We start from the raw sequence: 18,147 nt of genomic DNA, 5'->3' as shown, positions 1-18,147 counted from the left end.
CCCAAACATGACAGCCGCTGCAGGGCTGAGGATGGCAGGCCTGACACGGGGCATGGACTAGCTAGCTGAGAACACTGATCTCACCAGTAAGCACCTGAGTCAGAGGGGACCTGAGGAGGCAGCGTGGGGCCAGTGCTGCCTGGGAGCTCTGGGGCGCTGGAGCCTTTCCCTACTGGGAGGCCGCCCGCCGGGCAGGGAAGCCGGCAACCAAACCTGGCCCTCTAAACCATTCCCCATGACAGCTGTGGAGAGTTGCTGCCCTGTGTAAAAACCTCTGTTCTCAGAATAAAACTGTCCCTACAAGGTCCTGAGGCATCTGCACCCCACCAACACCCCTCGATTCTGACGCTCCAGCAACCAGAGCCACGAGGGCTTCTTTCTGCTCAGGGGTCATACCAGACTCACTCTGGCCCCAGGGCCTTTGTTGGCACCGGGAGGGCTCAGCTGAAACTCCCCTCAGAGAGGCCCTCCTCCGCCACAGGTTAAATCAAGTACTCCATGGAGCTCCACCTGGTCACCAGCTGACTCTTCCAACAGTCACCCAACCTGGGAAGATTCGTATTACTTGCACAGTGTCCCAGTGCCTAGAACACAAACTCCCCAGGCCGGGGCCATGCAGGTCTGGGCCCCCTCCAGCCCCAGCACGGTAGGTGCTCAGTAAGTATCTGAGGGACGGATCGGCAGTGAAGACGGGGATTGCTCCGCCACTCAGAAGACGAGCCCCGTCCCCAGAGTCCGCTTCACTCCAACCCAGAATCAGCACAATGACGGCCACGGTTGTAATAAACAGCAGCTCACGCGCCTCACGTACCACCTCATGCGCTCTCGCCCTCTTGGAAGTCACGTGCCACTGACAACTCGTGCACAAAGACGTGCTCACGCTGCGGTGGCGGCGGCCAGAGCTGCCTGGAGCCACTCCGCCGTCCTGCCTCCAGACCAAGAAGCAGCTGAGGTCTCTCGGTGCAATGCGCAGAGGAAGGAGCGGACAAGATATTGCTGCATGATTTTATTACTATAAATATACAGTAAAAACAAACAGAAACTAGCCAATCAGAGTACATCAAATGATAGCACATGTAAGTCCAAGACAGGCCAGTCTGCATCCCGGCCTTCAAACAGAGCACTGGCACCAATACCAACGGGCGACAGGCCGGGGTTGGCAGGTCGGGAGCAGGAAGGGGAGGGAGGGAGGGAGGCAGCCAGGCTGTGTGCGCGCGTGCCTGCACTTCTCTGTGTGCGCGCTGGCATTCGCGCGGGCTTGAGCACACAGTGGGCAGCAGGGGAGGCCCGGGGAGGGCCAGGGAGGGCAGGGAGTCAAGTGGCTGGGAAAAGCTGGCCTGCGCACGGCCGAGAGCTGTGTCTAGGGCAGCGCTCTGCTCACAGGCTCAACTGGAAAGAAGACGAGTCCTCTACTGCTGGATTCTCTCCTGAGCACCCTGTGGGGCGAGCCACAGGGAGGGTGCTGGGGCGGGGGCCAGGGCTTTGCACACACAGGCCGGCTGGGCCACAGGGCTCTGTGGACTGCTGCCGGCTGCCCCAGAACCGTCCTTCCCAGGACAGCTCCTCAGGAAGTGGGCCGCGCTGCACCCCCCACCCCAGACCAAGACAGTGTTCCCACCTCAGAGAGCTGCACAGACCCAACCACCCGGCTCAAGGTCCCTGCTGGGCAGCTGTCACCCTGGGCCACCAGGGCTGGATGCCCCCTTTGCCTTGCTGTTGACCAGAAAGTTTTGCTTTAAAAAAAAAAGACGAGGTCACCTTAGACGGGATCTGCCATGTGCGTCCCCCAGGCAGGTCCACTACAGGGACCCCAGACAGGACAAGTCAAAGAGAAACCAAGGGACACTTCAGTGGCCAAGAGGGAGCAGAGAAGCTGCTCAGATCCCTCCCTGGGGCAAGTGGGCAGCAGCTAGCCCAGCGGAAGCCCCTGCACCTGCAGGGACCTGCCATGTGAGCAAAGCCGCTTCAGAGAAGGCGCAGGGTCGAGAGAGGGACCACCGGTCTCTGTCTGCTGCCTCTGCCCCCGGGGGTAGACCCAGCCCCCAGCCCCCAGCCCCCAGGGGGAGGGGGGAGCTGTGGGAGGCAGCCTGCCGCCCCCCCCCCCGGCCACCGGCCTGGACCAGGAAGGAGCAGCAGCAGCAGAGGGCGTGAGCAGCAAGAGCTGGGCTGCCAAGGACACAGGCGCACGTGGGGCAGGGGACAGGCACTGTTTCCTTCATTGACCATGACTCAGACCCCACTTCCTTTCCTCCTTGGCCAACAAGGTCCCTGTAATATCTCCTATGAAGATACCACCTCACCCACCAACACACTTTTCTTCGGAGAATTTGTGAGTTCTTGGGATGTCAAGTCCCCAGTAGCTAGGATGCTGCGAGAAGCTGGTCCAGGCTGCACGTGGGTGGTCAGGCCCCAGTCCCAGCCATTTAGCCAATGGGGCGTTTGGGGGAAACCCCAGAGCTCAGAGCCCAAAACAGAAAGCTGCCGTCCTTCATCTTGTACCATTTACAAATACATCGACTGTAGAAAAAGGAATTTGTCAGAGGACACAGTCCACTGTGCTCTTCAATCAAGGGTCGTGTGGCCCCTCAGAACCAGTGGCCACGCTGAGCGTGCAAGACAGGAGAGGCCAGGGGTCACGCTGGAATCCAGTGGCCCCTCGGCAAAGTCTGGGGAGCTAAGGGCTCCATGCTGCCAGCCTGGCCAGGCTCTCAGAGTGGGGTCAGCTCAGTGGCCCCAGGGTCAGGATTGGGGCCACTGAGCACAGGCCGGGGCGGGCCAGTGGTACGGAGGCTGTGGGGCGTCTCCATGGAGGTGGACCATCCTGCAGGCAGGAGCAGAGGGCGAAGCGGTCATGCATGGCCGAGTCACCCACCTCACCCATCAGGCTCAGTTTCCACCAACCATGAGCCTCCCGCAGAGGGCAGGGCCACCCAGAGACCTGAAACTCCAGCCCCGGGAGAGTAAGGAGGGGCCTGTCTCTCTTGGAGCACATCCCAGGCAACAGCACCAACTGATGCCCCAGAACAGAATGCAACAGGACGCCGTGGGCTCCCTCCTCCTGGGGTCTCCTCGCTCACCTCCTCCCTCGCCCAGGCCCCGCTTCCTGGGATCTGACTAGCCACTGTCCTTCGCTACTGAATTACACCAGGACTCAGTCAAGCCCAGGCAGAGGGGGAGTGGACTTGGACCTGGGGGCATCTCTGTGCTCAGAGCAGCCTCCGGAGTCCTGCCCTGCCTTCTTCAGGGGCCTTTTCCGCCGTGATCACACTGTTGCCTCCCGATGCCATGAGGCGCTCTGTCCCTGGACCGAGTGAACCCCCCAGGGGCCGGTGCTGGAGCTGTGACCCAGGCCTGCAGCAGCCAGTGACCAGCAGGACTGGCAGAGCCGCAGAGGCACTGGACACGGGCTCCACCAGACAGCCTTCAAATCACAAACCAAGGAGTGTGTCTGCCCCCTGTCACCCATGACACAGTCCCTGAGGTGGAGGAACTGATTTCTTAGGATCTGTGGCTTCGCGCGGGGCATCAGCTCTGCTATGCAGCCCGCAGGCAAAATACAGCTCCCTGGAGCTCAGCCTGACCCCTGTGCATTTTCTACTTCTGGAGGTTTTAGATCACAGCACTCAACATCCACTGACATGGAGACCAGGGCCGACTTTATAAAAGTGTTGGGCCCTACTTCAACAGAGGGAAAGATTCATCAGAAGAAACATTCAAGAAGAACAAGAAAGGTTTGTGCAAGGACATAAAGGCAGCTGTCAAAATGAGCGGACAGACCCGGAAGCTGAGGACAGCTGGCCAGGAGGAAGGCCGCACACCAGCCTGGGGCACATGTCCCCGCAGGGGCTGCCGGGCCCTCGCTGCAGGATGGGCCAGGAGTGCTGCTGGAGTGCTCCACCCCACACGCATCTGCGAAAGGTCGGGCCACCAAAGGCACCGGGTTCTCCCACCACCAGACTTCCCAGAGCTGCTACCGTCATGTGAAGAAGGGGAAGAAGGTCCTAATCGCATTCGCTTGTTTGGGTGGTGGCACTCTTGGAACGACCTTCCATAAACAATCGTTTGGCAAGGTCACCCAGGTAGAAGGCATCTCCCAATCAGGGTGGAGGTCAACCGCACATGGCCTCCTAATGGACTGATTTCAGCCTGTGCTGGTGTTCCGAAAGTTCCATACATAAGCTGGGGGACAGGTTAGTCAGCAGCAACAGGGGGATCTCAGCAAGGGCTAAGTCACCATTCCTGGGGCCCTAAAGGCTAAAAAAGCCTGGCTGGGCCACCTAGTCCAGACAGAAAATGCTCTGGCTCCAAAAGTAGGCCAATGTCAGACCCCCTGGGACCACCTCTTAGGGGCAAAGGTGTAGCACGTTTGGAGAGCTCTGGATTCAGAATCCAGGACCCTAGGGAAGACATGGATGTGGAGAAGGCCAGAAAAGGGCAAGGAATCCCCAGGGAAGAAGCAGGAGAGGGAGAGGCAGCTGGGGAGGTCCTCAGTCCGGCACTGTCAAGGATGCCCCTCAGAGCCACCCCACAACACGGATGAAGGCGATCACGTACCAGCTTACTCCTCTATACCAACAGAGCAGGAGTCAGGCCCCAGGGCTGTGCAGAGGAGGAGAGAGATGGAAGCTCAGTTAGCAAAGCACTCAGACAGACCAGCACATTCCGCAGCAAATGCACTGCTTTGGGACAAGATGCCCCGGGGGGGGGGGGGGGGGGGACGAAACGCCCACCCAGACTCATGCTAAAACAAAGGAACACAAAGCACTGGGCCACAGTCCAACGCAGAGGCACTCAGCCCAGGGAAGCACGCACAGGGCAGGGGCAGGGGCTGGGTGGGGCTCACCTCGAGGAAGGCGGCGCCCACCTCGAGGAAGGCGGTGCCCAGGGGACCCCCACCCTACAGGGCTGCCTGCGTCTAGCTTTCCGACATGGATTTGCCCGGCCTCCTTATCATCCCCCTATCAACACTATGCACACGAAGCTTCACTACATTGTGCCGTCCCTCTAGGGGACAGCTGTGCAGCTTCTGTAAAGAACGAAGACACCCGTGGGCATGTCCCCGTTCTTGAACACAGCCCGATGTGAAAGATGTTTAGCATCTCGGCTAAGCGAGAGCCAGCAGCAGGACAGAAGGTGCCGGCTCGGGAATAAAGGAAGACAGGTACATATATGCTTATAAAGGTGTGCACGTCTGTGAGGACCCCTGCCCGGCCCCCACGTGGGGGGCAGCCCCTGGGTGCTCATGGCGCTGCTCAGGGCACAGCGTGCAGCATGCACACCCCGGTGGGGCGCGGGCCCCAGAGCCGCAGCACACCCCCCCCCCCCCCCCCCGCTGGCTCCTCACGCTCCAGGGCTGGATTCGGGCTTCTGATGCCCCAAACACGGATTTCAGCCTCTCCTTTACCACCTCCACAGCCAACTTGCCCCCTGCCCCATCTGTGGAGCTGAAGCAGGCCACATCACCGGCCTGGGGTTGGGGGGTGAGAGACCCACAGAGCCTGCTGTCACCTGTCCTGACCTACAGACATCGCGGGGCAGGCGGCCGGCACTGCTGGGTGGGGTCAAGGTGTCCCTTCACCCACAGGATCACAACTCTCACTCATGCTTCTAGGAAGTCCCTCTCCGGGCTCTCCCCATCCCCCCAAGCTTGTAATTATAAGGAAATCCTTGAAGTTCCTTGAAAGAACTTACTGGAATTCTGTGTTACTCTATGGAACGCTGGTCCTAAACATGGCTTTCACCCACGGTTTCTCTTTGGGTAGGCGCACGAGTGCTGACGGCACTTACTACCCTGCCCTTCCTACCCCTGGTGACCGTGCCACTCTCTGGGCTAACTGGACTCTCTGTCTGCACAGGCCACTGCTTGTCCAGATGCTGGTGCGGGTGGGACAAGACACCTCCAAACCAAAGCACATCACAGCCAGGCCCGATGCACAGGTCGGGTCACCGAGAACTGGGGCAGGCGGGGGGCAAAGGTGCTTCCTAGCCACGTGGCAGGAGCCGGACTTTGAGGGCATCGTGGCTATTTGATTTTGGACCCTCAGATGGTATCTTAGCAGGCAGCAGGCACCAGTCTCTGAGAGCCCCCAACTCCTGTCCCCCATCTTTGGAGCCCGGAACTTAAAGCTGAGGATCTTGACCCAGAGGAGCAGAGAGCAGAGGAGTTGGGGGCAAGGGGCAGAGGCCTTTGGAAAAGGGGGGCAGAGAAGCAAGACCCCTCCCCCACTGCCCTTGAGGCTTGCAGGTGCCCGGCACCCCACCTGTCCACCCAGCCCTGGCCTGCGATGCACCACTTCACCTGGGCCCTGCGAGCGCTTGTCAGCCCCTCAGGCAGGTGGCAGAGGACTGGTGGCCAGCGTCAGGCCTGGGGCACGCAGGTGGCTTTCTGTGTGTCGCTCCCTGGGGCAGAGGCCCTGCTGCTGGGGCACCCGAACAGGGCCTGCTGGGCCCACAGGTGAAGTAGGTGTGGGAGATTCCAGTGGGGCTAGAGCTGCCTACTGGGCTCCGAGCAGAAGATGGATGGAAAGAAGGACCATGTCCTTGAACAAGAAGCCCTTCCTGCCTTCCAGATCCTGAGCTGGCTCCGGGTGTGAAGGGGCCTCACGCACAGGCCCTGCACCAGAGAGCAAGGGGCTGCAAGGGGGTGACTGTGGAGCCAGGGCCGGGCTGTACTTTGGGGTCAAAAGAAGGAGTGTGAGTAGAGCCAGGGAGAGAGACCTGGGCTCCTGACAGGCCAGCCGCTCCCTGAGGAATCAGACCAGATCCCTAGCTCCACGGGGACAGTCAGCGCAAGTTCCATGCGGACGGTGACAGTATACCACCCCCCCACACACACTGCCGAATGCTGTTACCTGGCAGGTAGATATCGGCCGGCAGGCGGGGCTGGCCATGGCTGCAGGGCTCAGGGCTGCCGTCCTGCAGGACGTTCTCAATGGACGGCACTCGGCTCCCTGCAGAGGAAGGGGCAGGTCAGAGGCCCAGAGGCGGAAGGTGGCCACTGTCCCTCTGGTCAGGACCCCCAGGAGCCTGTCTTTCCTCCCTGAGGGCTCTGCAGCCATTTTTGCGGCCCAGACCCCACCCTGACTCCCTCCTCCGCCCTCTAGGCCTGAGAGGCCGACGTTTGCTTTTCTTTACTACCCTTCTCACCCCACCCCAGCCTGGGGCTTTTGTTTCTCATTAGAGAAACAGTACGTACTCCTGTTTACAAAAACAAGAAGGTAACAGATTTGTCTCCTGCTCTCCTTCCAGCTGGGCCACACAGTGGGGAGCTAGTGAGGCCCGTGTGGACGCCCCCTCTCGCACAGGTCCCACTGCTGCCCAGAGTGTCCTCAGGGGGAGGTCCCTTTGGCAGAAGGGAGACCCGGGCCCTGGGACGGGCACAGTGGAGAGCCACCTGGTCTGGGCACACGCTCTGCCCAGGAAGGAAGGGATGTCGGGAGAGGGTCAGGCCCATCCTGAGGTGGGGGGAGCCCAGGCCTAAGAGGCAGGAAGTGAAGACACCCAGACTGGGCACCCTGCCCTGGGCGCCAACACTCACACCCAGACCCAAGGCCCCAGGCCCAGCAACCTGCAGGCGGACCCCACATGCTGAGGGCAGAGAGGCCCACAACCACTGGGAGAGGTCAATGCCCGTTAGTGGCAGCTGGGACTCAAGCCCCAGCAGGCTGAGCTATGCTAAACCCTCCACTCCAGAGAGCTGCAAGGCTCGCTCCGCGGACACAGGGACACGCAGAGGAGGGCCCTGGCTGAGCTGTGCACCTGCACCCGGTGGTCCAGCCTACGGCCCCAAGAGGGACCTTGGGTCCCTCCAGGCGGTGGCTGGGCAGCCCGTACAGGACACACATGAACAGCTGGCCCCGTGCAGAAAACCAGGAGCGGCCGAGGGCTGTGCTCTGGGAGACGGTGCAGTAAGGAGCAGAGCTGGCACTCGCCCTGCCAAACCCCTGCGAGAGCGGCCCGGGAGTCCTCCGACAGCGAGGCCAGGGACACACTCCTCAAGTGGAGGGCTTACCTTGCTTCAGTGCCGACGCCTCGTCCGCCTCCTCCATTACGAAGCTCTAGGAAACAAGGACAAAGTGTGCCCGCAGCTCCGGAGCCGCGAGTGGGGAGCAGGCTGTGCGCGACCGGGGGAGGGGGCGTGGAGCGAGCTGCGGCCACCACTCCGGCACTTCCCGCACAGCCCCCCTCCCGGAAACAGGACGCACCCCACAGATGAGGGAACCAGCTGAGGGTGCCATGTGAGCGAGTGCTGGAGGGGGGCCTGGGCACACCTCGCCCCCGGTCTGGAGGCCCCCCCACAGGCAGTGGGGACAGGGTGACAGAAGGGCCTCACCTCGGGGGAGCTGCTGAGCGCCAGCCCCGCCCCACTCAGCGGGGGAGGGGCGTCCGAGGCCTGGGACAGCTTCTCCTCATCCTCTTCGTGGATGGGGGACGACGGAGACCGCAGGGTGCTGGGGACAGAGAAGATGGGAGTGGAGGACGTGTCGATGATAAACACCAACCCACCAAAGCCAACGCCACCCGTGGGTGAGACGGCACAGCCGGCAGAGCGCCCGGGGGAGGCGTGTGTGCCCGCAGAGCGCCCACCAGCAGGCCCGGCGGCCGGACGGACTCGGAGGCATGGGCCTGGCCCCAGCTCTGTGTTTCCAGGAGGAGGAGAGCATCACAACAGTAAACCGCTGGAGTGGGGGGCGGGGGCAGCAGGGGAGACCCCCACGCTTCTTTCTGGATCTGGAGTGACCCGGCCACGTGTGCAAGTCCCCGGGGCCGTGGCTGGTTTTACACAACTTCCAACTTTACTTAAGAAAACAGCACAGGTGATGGAACCAGAGGGTATTATGCTGAGCGAAATAAGTCAGCCAGAGAAAGACAATTATTGTCTGATCTCACTTCTGTGTGGAATTTAAAAAACAAAACAGAGGATCACAGGGGAAGGGAGGGAAAAATAAGATAAGATCAGAGAGGGAGACAAACCGTAAGGGACTCTTAATCACAGGGAACAAACTGAGGGCTGCTGGGGGGGAGGGGGTGGGGGTGGAGTCAACTGGGTGACGGGCATGAAGGAGGGCCCGTGATGCAACCAGCGCATCACGTGTTGTATGCAACTGACGAATCACTGAGCTCTACCTCTGAAACTGATAATACACTCCACATTAACTTGAATTTTAATTAAAAAATAAAATTAAAAAAAAAACAGCATGTGTGAGAAGAGACTGTGTCTCGCATGTGTCCAGGGGAAGCATGACTGGACTCTCGGCTTGTTGGGCATAACAAGGGTGACGACATGAGCCTGGTTTCGTGGCGGCCCGGATTTGGTGCCACGGCTGCTCACCCAGGATGTGCCTATGTGACAGCCCCCAGAAAGTCCTGGGACCCTGAGACTCAAGGGGCTCCCACTGTGTCCTGTGTGGCCTGGGACAGGGAGGGACGCTGGGCACCTGTGGCCTCCACCAGTGCATCTTTCCGGCTGCTTCGCTCTCTCTCCTTTGCTGTAACCAACCTTAGCCCTAACCTAACCTGCTACTGGTTCTGTGAGTCACTCTGGTGGATCACCCAACAAAACGTTCTAATCTAAAGCCTCAAATACACCTGCTTTGCACTTTTTTAAAAATAATTATTTATTTAGAGTGAGAGTGTGCATTCAAGCAGGGGGATGGGCAGAGGGAGAGCGAGAATCTCAAAGCAGACTCCTCCACCATGAGCATGGAGCCCAATCCCAGGATCCCGAGATCGCGACCTGAGCCGAAGTCAGACGATGAACTAATTGAGCTACCCAGGCGGCCCCCTGCTTTGCGCTTCTTTCATGATACCGCATGCTTTCCTGACCCCCGCCACAGAACAGGCAGCTGGGTTCCCACGTACCATCCCCCAAAGGGAATCCTGGCACAAGCCTCACCTGTCAGGGGATTTGCTCCTCGGCTTGCCCTTCTGGTGGCTGCTTTCCAGGATTCGATCGATCCCAGAGAGTGGACAGCTGGCCTGGGACAGGCCATCCGAGAGGCCTGAGTAGGTGATCTCTTCATAAAGGGGGGCTGAAGGGATGGCCGGGGAGATGGCCCGAAGGCCGTTGAGCGCCTCAAGCAGGGAGATGGGCTCATAGCCAGGTGGGATGCTGTCAGAGCTCTGTGGGGACAAGAGCGGGTAAGGGACGGGCTGGCCACACTCCCTGCCCACTACCCTGGGCCACAAAGCCCGAGACGCTGGCCTTGTGCCCCAGGGATGTTCTACTCCCCAGAACCTGCCTTCTGGCCATCTCTTGTCCACTCCACCTTCCAGGGACCTAAACCCCCCTCCCTCAGAGGGGCGCCAAGAATGCCACAGCAGCACCAGACACCCCCCAGGGCTCCCTCGGCCATCAGCTGCAGCACGCAGCCTGGGATGCCCGAGTGGCCCGCTCTGTGCCCAGATGAAGGAAGACAGGGCAGCTAGAAAAGCCTCCCCACCCCTGGTCTCGGCCAGCCCCTACCTGGCTTTCTGTTGCTGCCTGGCAAGGGTGGAGAGTGAGGGGTCAGAGAGAGCAAGGAGGCTCAGGAGCAGGTGGAGAGCAAAGCCATGCCAAAGGCGGGAGAGGCCAGTGGAGCTGCGTATGTTCTAGACCAGGGAGGGCCTGGCCCCGCAGGGAACTTTGCCCCACACAGGCATCTGGCCCAACTCGAGATCCTCTGTGTGCCTGGAACAAGCATCCACTGGAGGTGACGCGTGTTCCAGGTGGTTCTAACGGGCACCCCTGGTTCAGAACCAGTCTTCCCCCTTGCTGGGAGTGGAGCAAATCAACAGACTGAGTCTTGCTTTAGGGTTAGGGTGGGGAGACGCCCAGGTGCCGGGAGATGTTAGGCCCCCAGGCCGCTGTGCAGGTGGGACAGCCACCTGCCTCACTCTCACTATACAAGGCCAAGGGCAAATGCCCAGCGGTGTTCCCAGTGTAAAGCCCCCGCCCGCCTGACTGCTCTGCCGGGAGGAAGGGAGAGCTGCCTTTCTGGGCGACGATGGGACAGCCCTGGGGACCAGGGGAAGGCAGAAGGGCCAGGGTAGGGGTTCCCTGCCCTCAGCGAGCACCTCCTGAGTCCCCTGGGCCCCTGGACCCGTGACGCCCTGCATTTGCTCCCAACCTGCCTTCCACTTAAAGGCCAGTAATTACTGTGAACCTCCTTGCCCTCCAAAAGGAAAAACCTCCATCTCCGGGTTGGGCCTCCAGGGACTTCCACCTAAGTTCTGCCAAAGGGCCACGGGGGTCAGGAGAGGCTCTAGGCAGAGGTCCCCACCTGCTCCCCGAGATGCAGGGAAAATGCCAGAAAACCAAGTCCTTGGCCCAAAGAGCTACCATCCAAGGGGAAGAGAGCAGGGGATGCAGGACAAGCAGCAAGCGCGAGGAAGACGGTTTTTGCAAAAACTAGCAGCAAGGGAGCTCCACCTCCAACGTCATTCCACTGCCAGCAAGAAAAAAAAGGGAAACGAGGCCACTGGGGACCACGGGCAGAAGCAGAGCTGGCAAGAAGGGGCGGCCCGAGGCCGGTGCTGCTGCCGCTTGGCAGCGAGGAACCGAGACACTGGCTTTTTGCCGACAGACCTTGAGCTTTGCTTGTTCCACAAAACTCCCTTCCTGGGCAGGGACGCCGGGACTGGGGAGAGTGGATTGGACAGATTAAATTAGCCAAACACGTTAGCCTGGGGTGAAAATGACTTCCCATACTTGTCATTGGTTGAATCATTAGGGTGCGGGGCAAAGATGTGGCCATAGGGCCAAACACACTTACTGTTTCCCTTTTAGGTTTCTTGCTGGCCAGTGAGGCGGGGTGCGCCTTTGATTTTTTAAAGGGACACTGTCAAGATAAAAATCATACGTTTTACAACTGCCACCCCCCAAACGGCACTGGAGCTGGCGGGCTGGGGGGAGGGTCTCTCAGGTTTGCTGGTCTCTAGGTGTGCTGTGAGCCTGTGCTTGGCAAACGTAACCTGCACGTGAAGTCCGGGGACCTGGCCAAGTACAGATTCTGCAGGGACCTAGGCCTGGACATCTACACCAGGAGTTCTGCCGCTGGGAGAGCCCATCCCTGTCCCACTGCCCACCCACGGTCTGGGTCACCCCGAGAAGCAGGTCCTGGTCAGCACAAGTATGAGGTTGGCCAGGCGCTCCCCACAAGTGGGCTCAGCTGGGCACAGGAAGGGGACACTCCACCCCGTACCTCTGTGAGGCTCAGCACTGCCTCATAAACTTATCACCAATGTCCAACTCCTAGAGGAAAGCTGGGGAGAAAAATCAACCGCAGATCACCCCTACTCCTCAATGACTGTAACGGTCTCATGGAAGAAAATTTGGGTTCTCTGTGGCACTATGTGGAAATTGCTCATACAAGGAACGTGGCAGAGAACAAGAGCCCATTTATTTGGCTCTCTTTAGCCTCTGGAGGGGAAGTCACAGGAGCATATAAAGCTTACAACCCAAACCCCAGTGTGCCCAGTAGTGTGAGCAGCATCTCGGCTCTCTCAGGGTAAGAGTGAAAGTCAGGCCGGACGCTCAGACTCCAGGGCAGGGCCTGGGAGGGGCACAGACAAGCAATAGGAAAATCCACCATCCATCCCCGAGCCCCCATCCCTCGGAACAGTGACTTCTCTCCCAGGAACAAATCACATCTCAGGGCTACTCCAATCTCTACTAAAACTGCACTGCTGGGGAAAATATTCAGTGTTCCTAAGTCAAGCCCAACATTAAAGTCACCGGAGGGCTGTTTCGGAAATAGTAAGCCCTGATGCCGACAGGGGTCCAGCAGGCAAAACACCCAGTCTGGCCGGCCCAGGAAGAGTGGGGGTGATGGAGACCCCACCTCCAAGGCAGCCTTGTGTCTGCTCCAGCTGCAAGACCACAGCTTCAAATTTTGAAAGAGAAGCCAGAAATCTGAGTCTTAAGAAAATGTCCAGACTTTTAAACACTGGTCCAATATTCAGAATCACAGTAGAGGCCAAACACATGACACCCACTGGCCCAGCGCAGAAGCCCATCTTGTGGGTGCGCGAGCCACAGGGTTTGGGTCCTTTTCCTCTAAGAATCACTGAGTCCCAACAACGGATCCACTGGCTGACAACTGCTGTGGCCGGCTGGGGCCTGGGAGCTCAAGACCTGGGCCTACCCCCCTGCCCGTCCCGCCCGCCCACGCCAGCCTCCCCTTCCTGCCCCATCCCTGTCTCGTCCTATCTCTCTGCCAATGTTTCAGTACCTGCTTTTCTACTCTCATCCCCGTCTGTGTCTCTCTCCATGTCTCTGTGACTTTGTGTCTCTGCCCATCTCTCTCCATGTCTTTCTCTGTCTCTGCCTATCTTTCTGGGTCTCGTCGTCTCTCTCCGTCTATCTCTTCAGCCAGAGAGCCATCTCTCTCCCCGAAGCCTGAGCCCATCTTCCCTCATCTGCCTGCAAGCTCTACCTCCCGGTTTCCCAGGAAGCTAGCGAGGTGGATGGCTGCCAAGGTGTCCTCCTACGTCCAGGCTGGGCACCACCTCCAGGTGAGCAGAGAACGTGGGGGGGGGGGGGACATGTGGCAGCTACCCACTGGGCGAGACCTCACCTCCTAGGACCCATGCAGTGGCCCTGGCTGTCAGGCTGGTAGAATGATGGTGACGGTGACGGACACTCACACTCAAGGCAGGGTTGCGAGCCGTCAGATGGCCCTTGCTCTCGGCGAAAACAACAACACTCTCGGGACTCAGGGCTCACTGGGCCCAGCCTGGGTCACCCCTTCCACTTCACCACCACCTGTGGGGACCAGCGCTGGCCCACCAGGCAGAGGAGGCCCAGGGAGCCGGCAGGCAGAGAGAGGGAGACAGTCTGGCCCTGCCCTTCCTTCTGGCCACCGACCAGGGCCTTACGACACGGCCCCACTGGGAACCTGAAGCCATCCTACCACGAAGGTAAGCCCTGAGGGCATGTGGACACCTGATAGGCTCTGCAAGTGGGCAGGGGCTTCCTCCAGACCCCCTCCTCTCTCTGCCCCACACCCCCCAACACAGAAGAAAAAGGCACTTACTGAATGCTCGTCGTGGTCCATGTTCTGGGCCAGAACAGGGCTGAAGGAAACAGGGGACAGGGCTCCCGGCTTCTTCCTCACCGCCCGGATCTGCAGAAGGGCCCGGAAGGCTGTGGCAGAGGGAAGGGCTCACATCAGGCAAGGAGCAGTCAGTTCCAGCACCACTGAGGCCCTCTGGGCTCCAGGGACACCGGCTACCCACCCACCCCACCGAGGTCCTAGAACAAGCCATGTTTCCAAATCAGAGGCAAAACAGAGTCACAACAGAGTGGCCCGGAAGAGAGACAGATGAGCCAGCAGTGCACGACCCTGGTTCAGGCGGAGCTTCTGGGGCAACAAGCAGGGCGCCACCAGCCTCCCACAGGCCGAACCCTGGACTATACACGCAACAGTGCGTCTGTGTCACACCTGGCGACCAGCTAAAAGCTCAAGGTGTGCCCTGGACACTGGCCAGTCTCCTCCTGAAGTCATACCAAGGGTAGGCAGACATACTTATGTGAACGCCCGACAGCACAATCTCTACACTGGAAAACCAGCAGCAGCAAGAACTGGGAAAATCAATCAGGACGCAGGCTACTGGTCGTCCCGGACTGTCAGTTCCCCTAACAGGAGTGTAACGTTGATGAGAAGTGCTGCTTGCACCCACGGTACACAGCTGCATGCCGAACCAGCACCTGCCAGGGACATCCATGTCCCCAGCGCTGACGGCAGCTGCCCCAGGCTGCAGGCCTCAGAGACAAGGGCCCCGGGGCCTCCACGCCAGGCCGCGGCCGAGAATGCCCAGGAGACAGGGCCCGTGGGGAAGGCTGGCCTTCGGCCCCCGCTCCCCTGCTCCTAGCCTGTTCCTCCCACGGGAGAGGCTACTGGCCCTGCTGCCTGACCCTCCAGGGCCAGCACGCCGGCCCCCTGTAGCCTCCCCCACCAACCCGAGGTCTCATCAGGGCTGGACTCTGGACCCCCAGACACCACAGCCTCATCCTCTACTTCCACACGCTCGGCCTGCCCTGTGGCTTCTGCACACACCCGTCTATCCCAGGGGGACAACAGGTGTAGACCCACCCCTGTGCCTTACTAGGCTGTGAGCCCCAAGACAATAAGAAGACAGGCATGGCAGCTGGGGCCGCAGGGCTGCGTGGTGACGCACGAGTACCCCAAGGAGGCCCCAAGGAGGCCGACCGGCACAGTGAGGTGTGAAAGGGCAGGACGGCTTTCTCCAAAAAGCCGCCCTCGCTCCTCACCCACACCCTGGGCTCCCTTGCTGCCGGGACCCACCCGCCAGCTTGACGCTCATTTTGATCCAGTGGGATTTTCTGCCCTGAGAATGTTTAGATTCCTCCACTGGAGGACAAACACTTGGTTCAGAATTAGCTTTGAGAAAACGTCTGCAGCGCTCCAGGAAGCCCGTCCCTCCTCAGTCAGCTTTCCACCTCACCAGGTCTGGTCTTTAAATCCAAACGTTTTCCACTTAACGGCCGGAGTCACTGGCCAACATCTATCTGTCCGGGTCCAACGTCACCGCAGGCACCCGCCCTGGCACAGCCTCCCAAGTCTATTTTCGGAGGATGAGAGCCACGCCACGTGCCAGCGCGGTAGCGTGGGTCCCAAGCACCTGTGCCCAAGGTGGGTGGCCACCAGCCCCCGGCCCCCCGGGCCCCTCACTCACGCAGCCGGCAGATGGGGCAGTTGCTGGCCTGGTAGCGCAGCGTGTCCGCACACGAGTTACACAAGCACAGGTGCCTGCAGGGCAGGATCAGCGTGTCCCGCGGGTCCGACAGGCACACCACACACTCGCTGCTGTTGTCGCTGTTCTCCTCGTCCGACGGCTGTGGGGACACCGAGGAACAAGCGTTAGCGGGCTCCCCAGGGCCGCAGGCAGGGGCCAGGACGGGGGGCGGAGCAGGAAGCTGTTCCTGTCCCCGGACGGCCCACCAGCGGCCCCCCACTTCCCCAGGGGGAAGCCCAGAGGGCGGAAGAAGGTCACCGTGGAGCAGGACTCCTCGGGAGATGCGGCCCAGAGCCGGCCCAGCCCGCGCCAGCCTCAAGGCAGAGAAGAGAATCTATGCCCCACCCCCAACACACTCTCCAAACCAAGAAACTCGGGTCTCGTTTTACACCTCAAAACCACAGAGAAAACGTGGAAACGACCCAGCAGTACGGAGCGTATCTCGCAGAGGACGCCCACTTACGGGGCTGAAACTGAAAAAAACCAGACAAGTCTAACTCGTCTAGTCAAAACTAGTGTCTGGATCAAGAGTCAGTGAACGATGGCCCCACCATGTTTCTGTAAATCAGGCCTGACGGGAGCCCAGCCTTGCCCCCTCGTTTCAGAACAGCTATGCTGCTTGTGTGTTATCTGTGAAATCAGGGCACGGAACAGATCGGACAGACGGCCAGTCACGGCGAAGACACGCACTCCCGGGCCGTTTAGGGGCGGCCGGCCCACCTGTGGTGTTAACGCGGGAAGCACACTGGGGCGCTCCTTCGAGAATAAGGGCCTGACCAAACTGCCCTGACTTCGGCTTTCAGCCGATCTCAGCTGTCACAGAAGCTCGCGTGTAGGACTTCCAGAAACTTCCAGAAACGTTTAAAAAGAGATGGCAGTTTCCCTCGTGCCTTTCACAAACGATGACAAAGGTCCAGGCTGATTCTCTGGCACCCTTCCCTGGCCGGGCCAGACCACAGCTCCGTCAACCACGCGCTCTGGCTACAGGCGCACAGGGGCTCGCGACTGGGGGGCGGGCCGGCTGGCGAGGGCAGCGCGGGCTCCCCCTGAGGGGCTGCGAAGGGGCCCCACACACCAGGCTGTCCCTGCCCACCTGATGGCTGGCAACCCAATGACATTAACAAGTCAGGGAATTTGCTGGAAAAAGAACAAAATGCCCAGAAATTCTGTTAACTCTTCTATTTATTCATTCATTACTGTTACTACTTTTAAGTCATCCCTACACCCAACGTGGGGCTCGAACCTACAACCCCGAGATCAAGAGCCGCACGCTCACTGACCCAGTTAGCCAGGCGCCCCTCCCTATTAACTCCTTTAAAAAATTAAGGAAAAATGGGCACCCGGGTGACTCAGTCAGTTGGGCATCTGCCTTCAGCTCAGGTGATGATCCCAGGATCCTGGGATCGAGTCCCACCTCAGGCTACCTGCTCATTGGGGAGCCTGCTTCTCCCTCTGCCCTTCCCCCCTGCTCGTGATCATGCTCTCTCTCTCTCAAATAAAATCTTTAAAAAAATAAATAAAAATAAAATAAAATAAAAAATTAAGGGAAAATGGAGTCTGGGGTCGCAGGGCCTCCCAAGGAAGGCACACACAGGGACTAACTCATCTACCACCAGCCCACGGGGCCCTGGCCAGGGCTGGGGGACCCAGGCAAGCCCCTCCAGGAGCCTGTTTCCATGTAGGTGGAAGGGAAGCTGGGGAGCGAGCTCCTCCTGCAGTCCCAGCAGATACCACCACAAGCACATACCTTTGTCTCCTGGTTGTTCTTGTTCTCGATGCCGTAGATCTCCTGCAGCAGGTAGCTGACCCGGTCCACCTGGAGAAGAGAGAGGAATCTGGGCACTTGCCAGCCCCCACTTAAGGGCTCCGCTGCACCCACATGGCCCAACGCCACTTTCCAGGGGCGAGGCTCGGGTCCCAGGGCAGGTGTGGTTTGAAATTCTGTCCACCTGCCCCTCAGGGAGTGGGCCCAGTGCCAGGAGAAGGGCGGAGAACCTGCTACCTGCCCAGCCCACCCAGGAGCACGGGCAGTGGGGGGGGGGGGGGGAGTCCGGTGGTTCTGCCCACCAGGGGGCATGGAGCCAACCTCTATATGGGCCAGGCAACCATACCCCATGCCCACCTTGCCATCCCCCTCCCCAGAGAAAAACCACTTTGGACCCACCCGTCACTAGCCGCACAAGAGTGACCAGAGTCAGACCTCACGCTGACCATGTTCAGAAGTGGTCTGAGTCGCTGCATTTCCCACACAGCCCTACGGACGCAACGGACGCAAACACTCCGTATCAAGCCAGACAAGACTTGGGGCTACGAGTCAATACTGGGACACGGTGGGCACACGCATGCACCCGAGGAGGCAGAGCCGGATTTCCCAGAGCCCAGACAATGACTCTGCAGAGTGAGACCGGG

General features: G+C 59.9%; 1 protein-coding gene across 3 annotated transcripts in view; it reads right to left on the bottom strand.

Annotated features, from left to right (window-relative positions):
• Window positions 1-991: 991 nt before the first annotated feature.
• The window catches only part of MGRN1 (mahogunin ring finger 1), a 54,932-nt gene continuing 37,776 nt past the window's right edge, over window positions 992-18,147 (bottom strand). Inside the window, exons 9-18 of one of the 3 annotated variants that reach the window (XM_021698183.2) lie at window positions 17,486-17,554; window positions 15,679-15,838; window positions 14,016-14,125; window positions 11,754-11,819; window positions 9,896-10,122; window positions 8,333-8,450; window positions 8,012-8,057; window positions 6,852-6,950; window positions 4,555-4,599; window positions 2,767-2,821 (exon numbers count right to left, since the gene is read on the bottom strand). In XM_021698183.2, coding sequence (XP_021553858.1) covers window positions 4,559-4,599; window positions 6,852-6,950; window positions 8,012-8,057; window positions 8,333-8,450; window positions 9,896-10,122; window positions 11,754-11,819; window positions 14,016-14,125; window positions 15,679-15,838; window positions 17,486-17,554 — 936 coding nt within the window. In that variant the 3' untranslated portion in view covers window positions 2,767-2,821; window positions 4,555-4,558. Of the gene's footprint in view, window positions 2,822-4,554; window positions 4,600-6,851; window positions 6,951-8,011; window positions 8,058-8,332; window positions 8,451-9,895; window positions 10,123-11,753; window positions 11,820-14,015; window positions 14,126-15,678; window positions 15,839-17,485; window positions 17,555-18,147 lie in introns of all 3 variants that reach the window. The other 2 variants (XM_021698182.1, XM_044915603.1) reach the window with 2 other exon arrangements.

This window comes from Neomonachus schauinslandi, chromosome 5 (assembly GCF_002201575.2).
Source record: "Neomonachus schauinslandi chromosome 5, ASM220157v2, whole genome shotgun sequence".
In the NCBI taxonomy this organism is placed as follows: Eukaryota; Metazoa; Chordata; class Mammalia; order Carnivora; family Phocidae; genus Neomonachus; species Neomonachus schauinslandi.
The sequence above is the reverse complement of the archived record's forward strand: the minus strand, read 5'-3'. Positions and strand labels throughout refer to the sequence as shown.